The sequence below is a fragment of the Onychostoma macrolepis genome, chromosome 06, assembly GCF_012432095.1.
Source record: "Onychostoma macrolepis isolate SWU-2019 chromosome 06, ASM1243209v1, whole genome shotgun sequence".
NCBI classification, from domain to species: Eukaryota; Metazoa; Chordata; class Actinopteri; order Cypriniformes; family Cyprinidae; genus Onychostoma; species Onychostoma macrolepis.
The window spans coordinates 22,284,694-22,300,379 of NC_081160.1; the positions used below are offsets into that span (position 1 = coordinate 22,284,694).

A 15,686-nucleotide genomic window follows, 5' to 3' on the forward strand; every position below is an offset into this window, starting at 1 on the left:
AATAGAGCTTAACTTGCATTGAACTTCATGAACATTTCTCTAATATAGGTGCATCTCAATAAATTAGAATGTCGTGGAAAAGTTCATTTATTTCAGTAATTCAACTCAAATTGTGAAACTCCTGTATTAAATAAATTCAGTGCACACAGACTGAAGTAGTTTAAGTCTTTGGTTCTTTTAATTGTGATGATTTTGGGTCACATTTAACAAAAACCCACCAATTCACTATCTCAACAAATTAGAATATGGTGACATGCCAATCAGCTAATCAACTCAAAACACCTGCAAAGGTTTCCTGAGCCTTCAAAATGGTCTCTCAGTTTGGTTCACTAGGCTACACAATAATGGGGAAGACTGCTGATCTGACAGTTGTCCAGAAGACAATCATTGACACCCTTCACAAGGAGGGTAAGCCACAAACATTCATTGCCAAAGAAGCTGGCTGTTCACAGAGTGCTGTATCCAAGCATGTTAACAGAAAGTTGAGTGGAAGGAAAAAGTGTGGAAGAAAAAGATGCACAACCAACCGAGAGAACCGCAGCCTTATGAGGATTGTCAAGCAAAATCGATTCAAGAATTTGGGTGAACTTCACAAGGAATGGACTGAGGCTGGGGTCAAGGCATCAAGAGCCACCACACACAGACGTGTCAAGGAATTTGGCTACAGTTGTCGTATTCCTCTTGTTAAGCCACTCCTGAACCACAGACAACGTCAAAGGCGTCTTACCTGGGCTAAGGAGAAGAAGAACTGGACTGTTGCCCAGTGGTCCAAAGTCCTCTTTTCAGATGAGAGCAAGTTTAGTATTTCATTTGGAAACCAAGGTCCTAGAGTATGGAGGAAGGGTGGAGAAGCTCATAGCCCAAGTTGCTTGAAGTCCAGTGTTAAGTTTCCACAGTCTGTGATGATTTGGTGTGCAATGTCATCTGCTGGTGTTGGTCCATTGTGTTTTTTGAACGCCAAAGTCACTGTACCTGTTTACCAAGAAATCTTGGATCACTTCATGCTTCTGCTGACCAGCTTTTTGAAGATGCTGATTTCATTTTCCAGCAGGATTTAGCACCTGCCCACACTGCCAAAAGCACCAAAAGTTGGTTAAATGACCATGGTGTTGGTGTGCTTGACTGGCCAGCAAACTCACCAGACCTGAACCCCATAGAGAATCTATGGGGTATTGTCAAGAGGAAAATGAGAAACAAGAGACCCAAAAATGTGGATGAGCTGAAGGCCACTGTCAAAGAAACCTGGGCTTCCATACCACCTCAGCAGTGCCACAAACTGATCACCTTCATGCCACGCCGAATTGAGGCAGTAATTAAAGCAAAAGGAGCCCCTACCAAGTATTGAGTACATATACAGTAAATGAACATACTTTCCAGAAGGCCAAAAATTCACTAAAAAAATTTTTTTTATTGGTCTTATGAAGTATTCTAATTTGTTGAGATAGTGAATTGGTGGGTTTTTGTTAAATGTGAGCCAAAATCATCACAATTAAAAGAACCAAAGACTTAAACTACTTCAGTCTGTGTGCATTGAATTTATTTAATACACGAGTTTCACAATTTGAGTTGAATTACTGAAATGAATGAACTTTTCCATGACATTCTAATTTATTGAGATGCACCTGTAGGTCTTTGTAAAGCAGTTTGTTCAGCTGAACCACTACAAAAAGTAAATTTAAAAAAAAAATGAATAAAGAAATAAAGAATATTTCAAAAAGCCTTGGCTTTTCTCTGGACAAGAATTTCTCTGTCAGTCTGTGCTTAGATTTATATGAGGATTCAATAAGTCATGTCTCCACACCATGAACGTCCTACCTCATTGCTCTTTTCAGCTCCATTTGAGCTTAATTTCTTCCATCTTTTCACCGTTACACGTTGTCTCTCAGTGTGATTCATTGGTGCCTGTGCAAAGTATTTTATATGTTTTGTATCCTGATGTACAGAATCATTCATATATAATTTATTTAGCAACTCTGTTCTTTCAAAGGACACATGCTATGAAGCAATTAGGTTATATATATTATATATATATATATTTGTTTTAGCAAGGAAACTTTTATTTGTATTTTCATCCTTCTGCAAAATTCATCTGTCAAATTCTTATCATCTTATGTAGACATTAAAAAAAATCTTGTGTAGTAGGATAAAATAAATGTATATTTCACACAGGCATTAAAATGTTAGGCGCAGCCTCAGCATTTTCATGACACTGCTGGTGAGAAATTCCTTTTTTTTGATTATGCATCACCAATTGCATCTTCAAACACCTTCGGGGCTTCTGGGTTCAGAGACACAGTACACACACACTCGACTTGTTACAGAACGAATTTGAGAAATTAGAGAGTTCAGCTTTTCGTTAACAGGCAATTTGCTTGTGCAAGAGTTTTTTAATGCCAATTTAGCAGGGTAATTGATTTGCTTATCTTTAGATTTGCTTGAAATTCAGTGTTAATAACTAAACTTGAGCACAAACCTGGAATTTTTTTGCATCTCAGCTTAAAGTTTTGCTGCTGAAGAATCATGTCCTCCCCTCGCCATGTTTTATGGTAAAACATATGAGTCTGTGTAAAACTACAAAAGCTACAATGCTAGGATATTGTAGTGGTTGCCATGTTGTTGCAATGTGGTTGTTAACCCTAAAATATGTATACTAAAATGTATTTGATATGCGTTTATTTCATGCTAAGTATACAAAAAATGCCTTTGCATATTTAAAATTACCCAGCAACTGAACTGGTATACTTAAAGTCTGCTAAATTGGAACAACTAATTTTGAACTTAATCGACTTTAATTGTGCAGAAGTAGTGCTGAAGTCCAACTAAAGATACACTGAAGTATATTTGATTGTGCTAAAGTGGAACTATTGCAAGTATACTTCAGGTACACTTTAAATATCTTGCATTCAAAGAACAATACATTATATATTATTCGATATATATTAATATGTTATTCAAAGGTCATGCAATCCTCATCAATAGTGACATTAAAACACATTTTAGGCTTAATATTAAAAAAAAATATTAAGCATTGTGCATTAATGCATTGTGTTCTAGTACTCCAAATACCAAGTTGATTAAAACTTTTATAGTCTATCAGTAAGTCTCGAGTGATATGTCAGTAAATATGTTAATAGATTTTATCTATACTTAGTATGAAATAAATGTATTTTAAATATAGTACTTTTTTTTTTACTAGGGGGAAGGTATTCTGTGTGTATTTTTGTATGTTCTACCAGACAAAAAATCATGAAAGTTTGATGGATTAGTAAGATAATAGGACTCCTTTTCTCAAAAAATTACTTGTGAGCATTTAACTTTCTTGGAGACCACTCTATGTAGCATTGATGTTCCAGGAGCATCAGTCCTAATCAGTTTTTGTGATGTCTTCTGTACATTAGGTTATGTGAAGTGCTCAATCTGGACCCCAGGCATGTCCTGATTGCCGAGGTCATCTTCACCAACATCGGAGGAGCTGCCACTGCTGTTGGAGATCCACCCAATGTCATCATCGTATCCAATCAGGATCTGCGTAAAAAAGTATGTAATTAATTCCCACTGTTCTTATTTGATGCTGGGTTATTCACGGGTGAAAGGGTATTGTGTTGCTGTCGTGTGCCTTTTGAGAATGTCTCGGGGAACTTGTTGGACAAATTATACATGACTGCACAAATAAACAAAAACACACACACACAAGCATGTGACCGAGCATTTTTCTGGCATAGAATGATAGCCTTGTGCCAAAACACGTTGTCACTATCTACTCAAGGCTAAAACACCATGGCATCCTGTCTTACACCTCAGACTATTAATTATGTAGGAATACTTCTTGCCAGCTTTAGTTACGCTCTGCCAAATTCTCTCTCTCTGTCTCTCTCTCGCTCTCTTTCTCTCAGCAGAGTTGAAATCTTTTAACTTAAGTAAAAACTAAACTGCAAATCTGTTACAGTCATTGTGTACAAACCCTGTATTTCACAGTATTACTCACAGTATCTCCCCTGTTTCACATACTTTGTGATAACAGCAGGCAAGGTATTCACACATTGCACATCAGTAAATCTGACTAAATCAACATCATCAATTAAAAAATTCTGTAGGTTACACTTTATTTTAAGGTGTCCTTGTTACATTGTAATTAGGGTTTGGCTTAAGGCATGTAATTATGAATAATTTATTGTTAGGTTTATTATAATAGTAAGTACATGTAACATGTGTAACAAGGACACCTTAAAATAAAGTTTTACCATTCAATATATTTAATATATAATGCAAATTCATCTTTACCTTTTGTTTATTTTGGGCTCTCGCTTGTTTGGCAAATTAATCACTTTAAAATGCAAGTGTAAGAAGGCAAAGAGAGAGAGAGAGAGAGAGAGAGAGAGAGATAGTTTGTAACCATAAAAGTGAACAAAAATCTGCATTTCTTACAGACTTGGGTGTCTTTTTTCTGGAATCCAAAAAACTCCCACACTGGCGAGCTAACTTTTTTGGGATGCGAGTAGAATGTCTTTCTTTCATCTGTTTTCTCAGACATGTTTTTTTGTGGTAGTAGTAACTACACACAGTGTTGTTGTCTTTTCCCCCCACTCTGTGATAAGTGGCAACTAGTGTTGAGTTGCAATACCGCCACCCACTATGTTGGAGTGTCAACCAGTTATTGGCACTGGATTATTTATGACATTATGTACGTGTACTAATAACATGTTATCAGTATTTCATTTTGAAATGGTTATCATTGATATCAGTATATTGTAACACCCCTACTTAAGTATGCACTGTGAAACAGGTCTTATTGTGTGTTACTTGATGCTATTGAAGGTACAACGAAGCAATGCCTGTGGATGCAAGTGATTACAAAATATAAGGTCTGCAACATCGGCGTGTACTTTCCTGACATAATCACAGAACAGTATCACAAGGACTTTCTTTTTTCGTTGTACAACTTCAGAGACTATGAGCAAACTCTTTCCATCAAACCCTAACTCGCAGGAAAACACAATTTAAAGTTCCGTCCTGCCAATTGGACAAGGTCATGGGCAGGCTGAATAATCCCCGGGTTTATGATGTGACCTCAAAGCAGAGACTCTTGTGTGGTTCCGTCTTCATTGAGGCTTGTGTAATATTGGTTTGATTGAAAAGGTGAGAGAACATTTTGTGATTTATTATTCACTTTAATGGAGGAGACGGAACAGTGTGACCCAGGTTTGTGGTTGTGATTAAAATGTTCATGTTCATATTCAGACAGAGATCAATGCGTGACCTCATCGGTGGTATGACTAAATTCACAGTAGGGTACAATGGGGTAAAAGGCGCCTTTGATATTATTTTCATCTAAACCACTAGATGGCACAAAAACATGGCTTAGCACTTTCCAAAATATTCGCTTTTCAAGATGCACTTGTATCTGATCTTTGGCGCGATCGCGCGCAGCAGCGCAAAGTTGATTCTGTGCTTGCTTGATCTATAATTTTATGTTTTTTAAAATGTTGTAGATTTAAGTAGCAAATGAGAATCGCTAAAATTAATGCATATATTTTGAGACAAAGGTCTTCTTTATGATTTTCAATTCTGTTTAAGATAATTAAAGCAACAGTTTTTAAATAACGAAAGAATATGTACAAATATGGTATTTGGGGTAAAAAGCGCCCCTGCTGTTGGGGCTCAAGGCGCGCAGTAATTAACACGATAATTAATAGATCACTGACTTTTCCATTTGTTGACATGACATGATGGTAAATATCATATATTATGTTGGGTGTCCATATTAAAGATAATCACCGTGTTTAGAACGAAACCATCATATTTAAAAACATGATATTAATCATATCATATCATATAATAGAATATAATTTATTGTCACTGCTGTAAATATATATTCAATTATTATTGGATGTCCTTCAATACTTTCAGAATCTTTACTTATTAAAATGATTTTTTTTCTGTATTTTCAAATATTTTTTTTTATATTAACATTTATATTTATTGAAGAAAATAGTACAAACTTTGCTAAAGTGATTGTTTTGAACAAGTATTAACTTAGACATTATTTTAAAAAACATTATTTTAGCTGACGTATTTGTATCAATACCGTGTGCCTTTTACCCCATGCTGGTGGGCCTTTTACCCCGTGTGTGCGGTAAAATGCCCCCCTTGCCACCTCATACATTTATAATATTTTTAAACAAAATAAACACCTTGAATGATTTATTTTCACACAAAATCTGTTGCTCCATTAATGTTCAATACAATGTATTTTTTTTTTCCTGCACTTATACATTTTAGGCTAACCGTTTGAGTGCACTTCATAACACAACTCAAGTATACGTTGCGTTCTCTGCATTGCCGCAAGCTGGCATTAGCATAAACTGTCTGCTTCTACAGCTAGTTTTCTCTTTTAAATCAGAGGAGGGGCAGTTTGAAGAGAATGTTTCTGAGCAAGTTAGATCTCATAAGTATGTTTACCTGAATAATAACAAATCAGATTCAATAGCAAAGACATTTGAAGCTGGCTCTATCATCCCATGAGATTTGTTATTGTCTCCATAGCATAAGAACACACATTTAATATGTTCAACAGGGCTGTGCTTGCAATGCTTTAGCTGAGCATTTGCATAAAGTATACTTCTGGCCTAAATCGTGCAGCTTGTTGAGGTGTTCTATTACCTGATGATTTACAATACAACAGACAATGCAAATCCCTTAGACGTGCATTGAAATTGCATTGGCACTAGACTGAGGAAACAGAACATTATACAGACTTGCTCTACATTCCGAATATGCGTACTTCCATACTGTATAGTAGGCAGTGATGGGTAGATTACTTTCAAATTGTAGTCCATTACTGATTACAGATTACATGATGAATACTGTAGTTAGTAATGTAATCTACTGTAAGGTTACTCATTTTAGATAGCTTTTCTGATTACAATTTATCTGACTTGTTTTAAACTTACCATTAACCATACCATATTGGTATAAAAAAAGAGAATATATATTTTTTATATAAACACCGTAAAATGCATTAAACATTATGTTACACCATGGTTTCCCAAGCTGGGCTTAATGTAATAAATGCAGTGGGTTTGTGAGTTGATAAAAAAAGCTAAAATAAAACTAATTTTAAACACTTGGACACTAAAAGTATAAATATTTATTTGTTTACCTGCATGTCATTGTGTCCATTAACTGATATCAGAGAACTGTTTGGGAATCCCTGCATTTCATAAACGAACATTAATAAAAATGAAAACAACAAAGACATTACACAAATATTTTTGTCCATCAATAGTTACAGAAGGTCATTGGATATGATGATGACATAATGTTTCACAGCTAAACATCACCAGTGTTTAGTAGCTTGCATAATTATTTGTTTCATGTAATTGCTTAAGAGATGTTTTCCCCTCAAATTCAGAAGCATGGTGTGCACATTTATATACATGCCATTTGTGAATATAGTCAGAGCTAAATGGTATGAAACACAGTAGGATTTTTAGAAAGGAAAAATTAAGAGAGAAAAGAATTAGGGAGAACCAATAAATTATGAATCATTTATGATGGCAAGTTCTTCTTCCGTGAAAGCATGTATACTAGTGTATGTGTTGGTGTATATGGTCAAAGCGTGTGTCAGTAAGTACGCGTAAGTGTCCAGCTAAATCCCTGAATGAGACACAGAGGACGAGATAGAGCTCTTTCATCTCCAGCTCCGGATGCTGATTAAAGATGCTCTCTTTGGAGCCACTCTACCCTGCAGCTCTTCTGTCACACACTACCACAGACACAATGACTAAGACACAAAACCCTATGTGTGTGTGTGTGTGAGTATCAGTGCAAAAAAGTAAGGGAGCGGAAAAAGGGTGGCTATAAAAGTATAGGAGATCCATCTTTTTCTGACAGTCTATTTAAAAGGCTACACGCCAAAAGAACAACTATGTGCCTAAAAACCTCAATCTATTTGGAGCCATAAATTTTGATGTCATATAAACATCTTGTCAGCGAAACTGATTTCCAACACCATCACACTCTCCGACAGAGATGGATGAATACGTGTGTGAAGCACATTAAATTAGCTGTTTTAATCAAGTGCTGCTTTACGATTTAAGTGTGTTTTAAAGAGAGAATCTCTAGGGTGACTTGAAGGGTCATGCAGAGGTAAAGAGAGGAGTTTTGTAATACGCGTTATTTTTTATGCTTTTATTGTAGGTAGGATAGGACTTTTGGGTGGCCTGAACACTGTTTAGATCAGAAGCCATCATAGCAAAAGATTAACAGTTAAAAATTAAAAAAAGGGTCGGGACTATATTTTACTTTTTAAATTAGCCCATAAATTCTGTCACTGAAATGTTGTCAGAATTATTGTGAAAAACTAGTTAGAAAACACATTTTGGAGACTCCGATTTCTGAGGTCTAACTCCATTGAAAAGCTTTCCGCTGTCTGGGGGTCATTTCTTGGATATTTAGACAAACTAGCTGCCCAACCAACGTCTTAATGTTTCCTATGTGGGTTGAGTTGTACATTACCTTTGTTCATTCCTGATGATTGACTATTTTGCAGCTCTTTAGTTACTGAACCTGTATTTATTTAGGTCTAAGGTATTGCACATATGTGTATTTTTATTTCTTATTTTCATTTTTATTTGTTTTTATATATTTATTTATTTATTTATTTTTAATTTCTTTTCTTTGTGAGTGCATGTGAAGTCTGAGACAGTGTTGTTTGTTTGTTCTGTGTTGTACTCTGAAAAATCCTTAAAAATAAAAGAAAAGAAAAAAAAACTGTAATTTAAAAAAAAAAAAAATGTTTAGAACAAACTATCATTTTTTTTTCATATTTCATAGCTTTTTAGTCATGTCAAACTGCAGCCGGCTTGGCATTTCAGTGTTGTCTTCTGATATTTCATAGTTTAATAATATTAAATTATTTGGGAAATTAGTAAGCAGTAAGCTAGCCATTTTCAATTGTCTTGCACACTTTACATTTCACAAAGATTTGTAGAAATCTGGGATATGAACAATACAAAATTCATGATACACACAAAATTACAGACATTTAATTAGTAAAAGGGATGAAAGGGAAAAGGATTTTATTAGTAAAAAAAATTGGATGAAAACCACCTGATATTTCACAAACTTTAAAAAAAAAGTTAAACTTTTTCATTAATATATCTAGTGCAAAAAATGAATGGAAAGCAGTCTTAGAACATTTATTATTGTATGTAATAGTTAAAGAACAGTGTATTCACTGTCAATTCATGTTTGTTAATAAACTAATGTTATTTGGTAACACTTTAGTATAGGAACCAATTCTCACAAGTTGCTTATTAGCATGCCCATTGTTAACCTATTGGCTGGTTATTAGTACTTACAGAGCACATATTCTGCATGACCATAATCCCACCCAATACCTAAACTTAACAACTACCTAACTATTAATAAGCAGAAAATTAGGAGTTTGAGGCAAAAATGTTAGTTAATGGTTTGTTAATAGTGATAAAGTGTGACCCATTATTCTAGATCTAGAATGCTGTAAAAGTATTTTTCATTAATTTTTAAGCCATTATACAGACATGGCCAAAAATATCAGCTCTCTTGGTAAATATGATCAAAGAAGGCTGTGAAAATTAATCTGCATTGTTAATCCTTTTGATATTTTATTTAAAAAATCCACAAAACTCTAAACTTTCATTGGATAATAAGAATTTAAAATGGGGGGAAATATCATGTAATAAATGTTTTTCTCAAATACACGTTGGACACAATTACTGGCACCCCTAGAAATTCTTATGAGTAAAATATCTCTGAAGTATATTCCCATTCATATTCACAATTCTGAGCACTCCAGGGTGATTATGAACATGCAATTATCCAGCCATGGCTTCCTGTCACGTAACGCTGGGGACGAAGGAGCAAGGAGACGCGGATACTCTTGAATAACACGGTCTTTAATAATAATCCAATAGAACAAACGATGTAGCGAACACAGGAGACCAAACACAGGATGACATATAACAGCGAACAAAGGACCGGGAAGAACACAGGACTTATAAACAGGGAACGTAATCAGGAAGAACTGAAACAGGTGCATGGAATAATCAATCAAGTTAACAAGAACAGGAAAATAACCAAATAAGGGCAAGATGGAAACTAAACAGGAACACACACACGTGACACTTCCTGTTTCAAAGAAATATAAATAGGACGGAAAACAAAGCCCAAATTTCCTTAATCATCCATCACAATGAGAAAAACCAAAGAATATATTTCTGATGTGCAGCAAAAGATAATTGAGCTTCACAAATTAGTGAAGTGGCTTTAAGAAAAGAGCTAGAGCAGTGAAAATTCCCATTTCCACCATCAGGGCAATAATTAAGAATTTCCAATCAACAGAAAATGTTACGAAACTGCCTGGAAAAGGACGTGTGTCTATATCGTCCTAATGCACGGTGAGAAGGAGAGTTTCAGTGGCTAAAGACTCTCCAAGGACCATAGCTGGAGAATTGCAGAAAATAGTTGAGTCTCGGGGTCAGAAAACCTTACAAAAAAAAAAATTTCAAACAGCACCTACATCACCACATGTTGTTTGGGAGGGTTTCAAGAAAAATTATCCTAGCTCATCCAAAAACAAACTCCAGCATATTCAGTTATCAGACACGACTGGAACTTCAAATGGGACTGGCTTCTATGGTCAGATGAAATTAAAAAAATGAGCTTTTTAGCAGCAAACACTCAAAATGGGTTTGGTGAACACAGGGATAAAAAGTACCCCATGTGTACAATGTATATATAATATACTGCTGTATTTTTGATGTTGTGGGCCTATATTTCTGCTGGAGGTCCTGGACATCTTGTTTAGACACATGGCTTCATGGATTCTATCAAATACCAACAGATAAAAAATCAATAAGTGACTGACTCTGTTAGACATCTTATAATGGGCCATGTTTGGATCTTCCAACCGTACAATAATCCAAACACAAACCTCAAAAACAACACAAAAATGGGTCACTGAGCATAAAACCAAGCTTCTGCTATGGCCATTCCAGTCCTCTGACCTGAACCCTGTAGAAAATGAGTGGGGTGAACTGAAGAGAAGAAGCACCAACATGGAGCTGAGAATCTAAAGGGTCTGGAGTGATTCTGGATGAAGGAATGGTCTCTGATCTCTTGTCAGGTGTTCTCTAACCTCATCAGGCATTACAGGAGAAAATTTAGAGCTGTGGCCATTAATTGTGGCCAATATATATTATAGAAAAACATTTATTTCATAATGATGTTTCCTGCCATTTTAAATTGTAATTATCCAATGAAAGGTTAGATTTTTGTGAATTTTTTAAATAAAAAATCAAAAGGATTAACAATGCAGATTAATTTTCACAGCCTCCTTTGATCATATTTACCAAGGGTGCCGATATTTTTGGCCATGACTGTACTTAGTACATTTAACTAATGTTAACTAACTGAACTTTATAGTAAAGTCTTACTGTCTTGTAAGAAAGGTAATTAAACTCATTAAAACCCATCAACGAGGGCGACTTAAATATTTAATGAGAAGTTCAATAGTTGCCATCACAGTCTTTAATTTAGTTATTCCTCACACTCTACCATCGGCGACAGAAAGGTGCCCGGTTTAAATTGTTGTTTCTTCAGCTGGCTTTCAGAGCTGAAATCGCTGTGGGGTTTGAGTTAATTTGTGGCTCAGTAGAAACATCGTCCTTGCCTGTCAAACCGGCAGTTGCACAGGATGATGCAGCGGTAATCATGCTCAAGTTATATTTTCCACATCAAGGTCACTTCCTGCTGGGCTACAATTGACAGTGGGAAGTTTCTGAAAAACCCAATATCCATAAACTTGCATTTCTGACAGGCCTAAATCTCTGGAGGGTGGAACCCATCAAACGTACTGAAGCCCCCCTGCTCTAAATTTACTACTTTATAAACATAATTTTTTGCTTTCCGTCAGGACGTTCAGTGATAAATATGCTCCTGTAGTGGATACACGGAGGAGTGTGTGAAGTGCTGGACAGATTCATCCATTCTGTTCCGCAGGGAGAGATTGCATCTGCTGTAATTATTGACATGGATGCAGTGGTTTGTGTTATCTCTGTGTTACACGGGCCAGATTTGTTTATATTTGAGAGGGCTTCTGTTTGTGTTGACAACATGCAGATGATGAATGGAGATACAACTTCATGTGCAAAAAATCACACACAAACACACACACACACATACACGTATGCAGTTCAATACTTCCTCATTTGTTGATCGCTGTGTGCACTGATTTGGCACCTATTTAGCTGGGTCTTAAAGTTAGTCACCTAAAATACCACTTTTATAGCATTGCTAAGAGATTCCCTGTATTATGAAACACTTTTCTCCTTTACACATGTCTATGCATGCGTCTGAGAACTCGGGTTCCTGATGCAATAGAGGTAGGAGTCGATGAAACTCTGGGCTCTCTGTGAATGACTGATCCAAAACTATTTTTAAGCTGGTTCAAACAGGTGCTTTTACAGTGTGTGTGCGCATAAGGTGGTGTAATGTAGTTTACTGATTCTTTGTATAAACTTAAAAGTTCTTTAGGCGATTTTTCTAAAAATGTAAATGTATTTCTGTACCTGACATTGATATTAGAGTCTTGAGGTATAATTTTATTTTATTTTATTTTGTTTTATTTTGTTTTGTTTTGTTATTATACATTTTATTTTATTATTATTATTATTTTTTATTATTTTTTTCTATTTGAACACCAAAAAATATTACTTGCAGACTTTAAACTAGCTTGAAACATTCTGCATATACTGTTGTTTTCTGATCTATATGTAAATGTGTGAGTGTTTGCATTTTTGAGTGACTCATGTCTGTTTGCTTGTATATAGCCGAGGATTTAATTTGAGTCTAGTGAAGCCACCACCTTCTCCAGCAGTCACTTAATCCGTTTATTAAGCTCCAATCAGCCTCAAGATCTTTAGAGCCTCTGGATTCAGAATGGAAGCTCTGCCATACAAATAGATGGATGACATGGCGCCATACAGCTTAATAAAAAGCACTGTGCTTTACTAATCCACAACTTCAAAAGATTTTATACACTACCTTGATTTACAAAAAGCAAATAATGTAATCTGTAAGATGGTTTTGAAAGAAGTCTTTTATGCTCACCGAGGCTGCATTTACTTGATTATAAATACAGAAAAGATATATTGTAAAATATTATTGCAATTTAAAATAATTGTAATTAAAATAAAATGTATTCCTGTCATGGCAAAGCAGAATATTCAAACAATTTTACTCCAGTCTTCAATATCAAACCATAATACGTCTTTTTTTGGTAAAAAACATTTATTTGTAACACTAAAAATGTATGCTATCACTTTTTTTTCATAAACAAAAGTCACAATTTCAATGATCAAATTCTCACTTTTTCATTTGGTATTTCAATAGTTTTATCAAATGATTGTTAGAGAGCGAATGAATGGTAGATTGATTGTCAGAAAATTGTCAGAAATGATTCATGATTTTATTAATTTCCCTGCCTAGAAATCACAATTTTTAAAACCTCCAAAGTTTCCAGGTTTTCCATGACTGTGCGAACCCTGTCTATCCCACATTTCTCCGGCAGCAGTCAGTCATGACAGAACATCTTGTACTTGTGGCCTCTTTGTTTATTTGTTTGTGTTTCTCTGTTTGTTTGGGCTGTGCGAGTCGAAATGGGCCCCCCTTCGGTCTCGACAGGATCACTACAGCAGGGATGTTGCCATTTGGTCAGTCAAGCATCCATCTGTGGAGCTCTCTGTAGATCAGACATTTGAGCCTGGGTGGAAGGAGTGTTTCAGGGTCGCTGAGGAGACATCTCATATACCCTGTGTTCTCTCTCTCTCTCTGGCATCTGCTGGGCCATCAGTCACACTCCCAGAAATCTCAGCTGCCAATCAGTGCTTCTCCAGGCTCCAGGCCCCAGGCAGACAGACTTTGGCGGACTCTGGTTTGACCGTGGCCCCTGACTGCTCACTAATCAGCTAGCGCCAACAGTGAAGGTCTTTTTGCATAGCGATTTCTCATTCCCTCTTCTCATTGCTTTTTGAAGTTGCTTTCTTGGCTGATAAAAGTGGGACAGTGACAACAGAAATGGAGTAAGGGGAGGTCTTATTTACACCCTATGTCTAAGTCATTATCTCAACATGATAAAACATGACAAAAAGTAAGAGAATCTACAAAGGAAAATCCCCAAACACTGCCTATTGTCTGCAGCTGCATTACTGACAAAGTAATGAGGACTTATGCATCTACTCTATATGATAGGGCATACAGCTCAACAGCGCAGGAAATCCGTGAGGAATAAAGCAGAGGACCGCTTTAATGAAATGTTATCGACAGATCCCCACTAACCCAGCTTGCCCCAATGATTCTGTATAAGGCTATCTCTTATTTTCAGTAGGATCAGATATTGGAGTGAAGCTCTTGGCTTTTAGGTGCACTGCACTATTCCTAAATGATTTTTAAATCAAATGATCCCAAAAAGCTTGTGATAGAATATGTTCAGTTAAGAAAGGCTGGTTCATTTTAAAGTAATATTAATATTTTATTTTCCTGAATCTTTCAATATATCAGTCTTTACTTGAATCTTAAAGTGATAGTTCACCCAAAAATGTCATTCACTCACCCTCATGTTGTTCCAAACCTCTACATTTGAGTCAGTGAGTTGAATTCAAAAACCTGATCAGGTTGATTTGTGATTCATTGAAAAGGTCAGATTGATTTGTTCACAAATCAGACATCACTTTTTGCAATGAGGGTGAATAAATGAAGGAAGAATTAGATTTTTGAGTGAACTTTTTCTTTATATCCAAAGGGTTTCTCTCTTTCTAATGAGGTTAAATAATAATTCCTTATAATAATAATAATAATAAATGTTCTTTCCTTTAAAACCCCATTACAATTCTAATTTATAGAGTACACAAATGGATGTGTGTTCTTCTGAATGCCCCCTCTCTCTCTCTCTCTTTCACTCACTCTTTTTTTCCTGATCTCCTGTAGAGGTCACTGTATACCAGTCTTCACATCTCTTTGTCTCCATTCGCATTTGTCTCATGCTGGCATCTGAGATTGGACATGTTGTTTGTTTGTTTGTTATTTGCTTACTCACATCTTAATGTTTTATTTTTCCAAATAATACAAGACCATGTTTATCCTTTCAATCATGGTTTTGTTTTATGGGTGGAGGATTTAGTACCTTGAGCTGCTTTAGGGAGGTTATACTGCCAAAAGCCAGCATCAGTGTTTTTTCCCCATTTTTACCAGCCTTTTGTTTCATTTCTAAGAAGTACCTCTAAGTCCTGGGTTTTTGCCAAGCCTGAGCAATGTGGGGAGCCGAACTACAACAGGGATGCAATTATCTTTTACTGTATCTTGCCAGTTCCTTTACAAAATAGAAGAGGCTGGGTCTAGTTGTCACATTTTTAAACTCATTTTTCATTTCTCAGGGTCCATTTCTGTATAGGTACAAAAATAAAGTCTTGGCTACAATAAAACATTTTTTATTTACATTTTTATACAATTTTATTATTATAAACATTTTTTAAATTATTATTGCCCAAGAAAAAAAGCACAGTTCATTTAACACCTGTTAACCTTTTGTTAAAATTATATTGCTGCTAAGTTGTCACAATGGTAGCTTGCCATTAAATAGCCTGTTA

At 35.6% G+C, this 15,686-nt stretch overlaps 1 protein-coding gene across 1 annotated transcript in view; it reads left to right on the forward strand.

Annotated features, from left to right (window-relative positions):
* oca2 (oculocutaneous albinism II) overlaps positions 1–15,686 on the forward strand; it is an 86,743-nt gene that overhangs the window by 21,340 nt on the left and 49,717 nt on the right. The window contains exon 13 of the mRNA XM_058779267.1: positions 3,399–3,537. Within this exon, the coding sequence (XP_058635250.1) occupies positions 3,399–3,537 (139 nt within the window). The remainder of the gene's footprint in view (positions 1–3,398; positions 3,538–15,686) is intronic.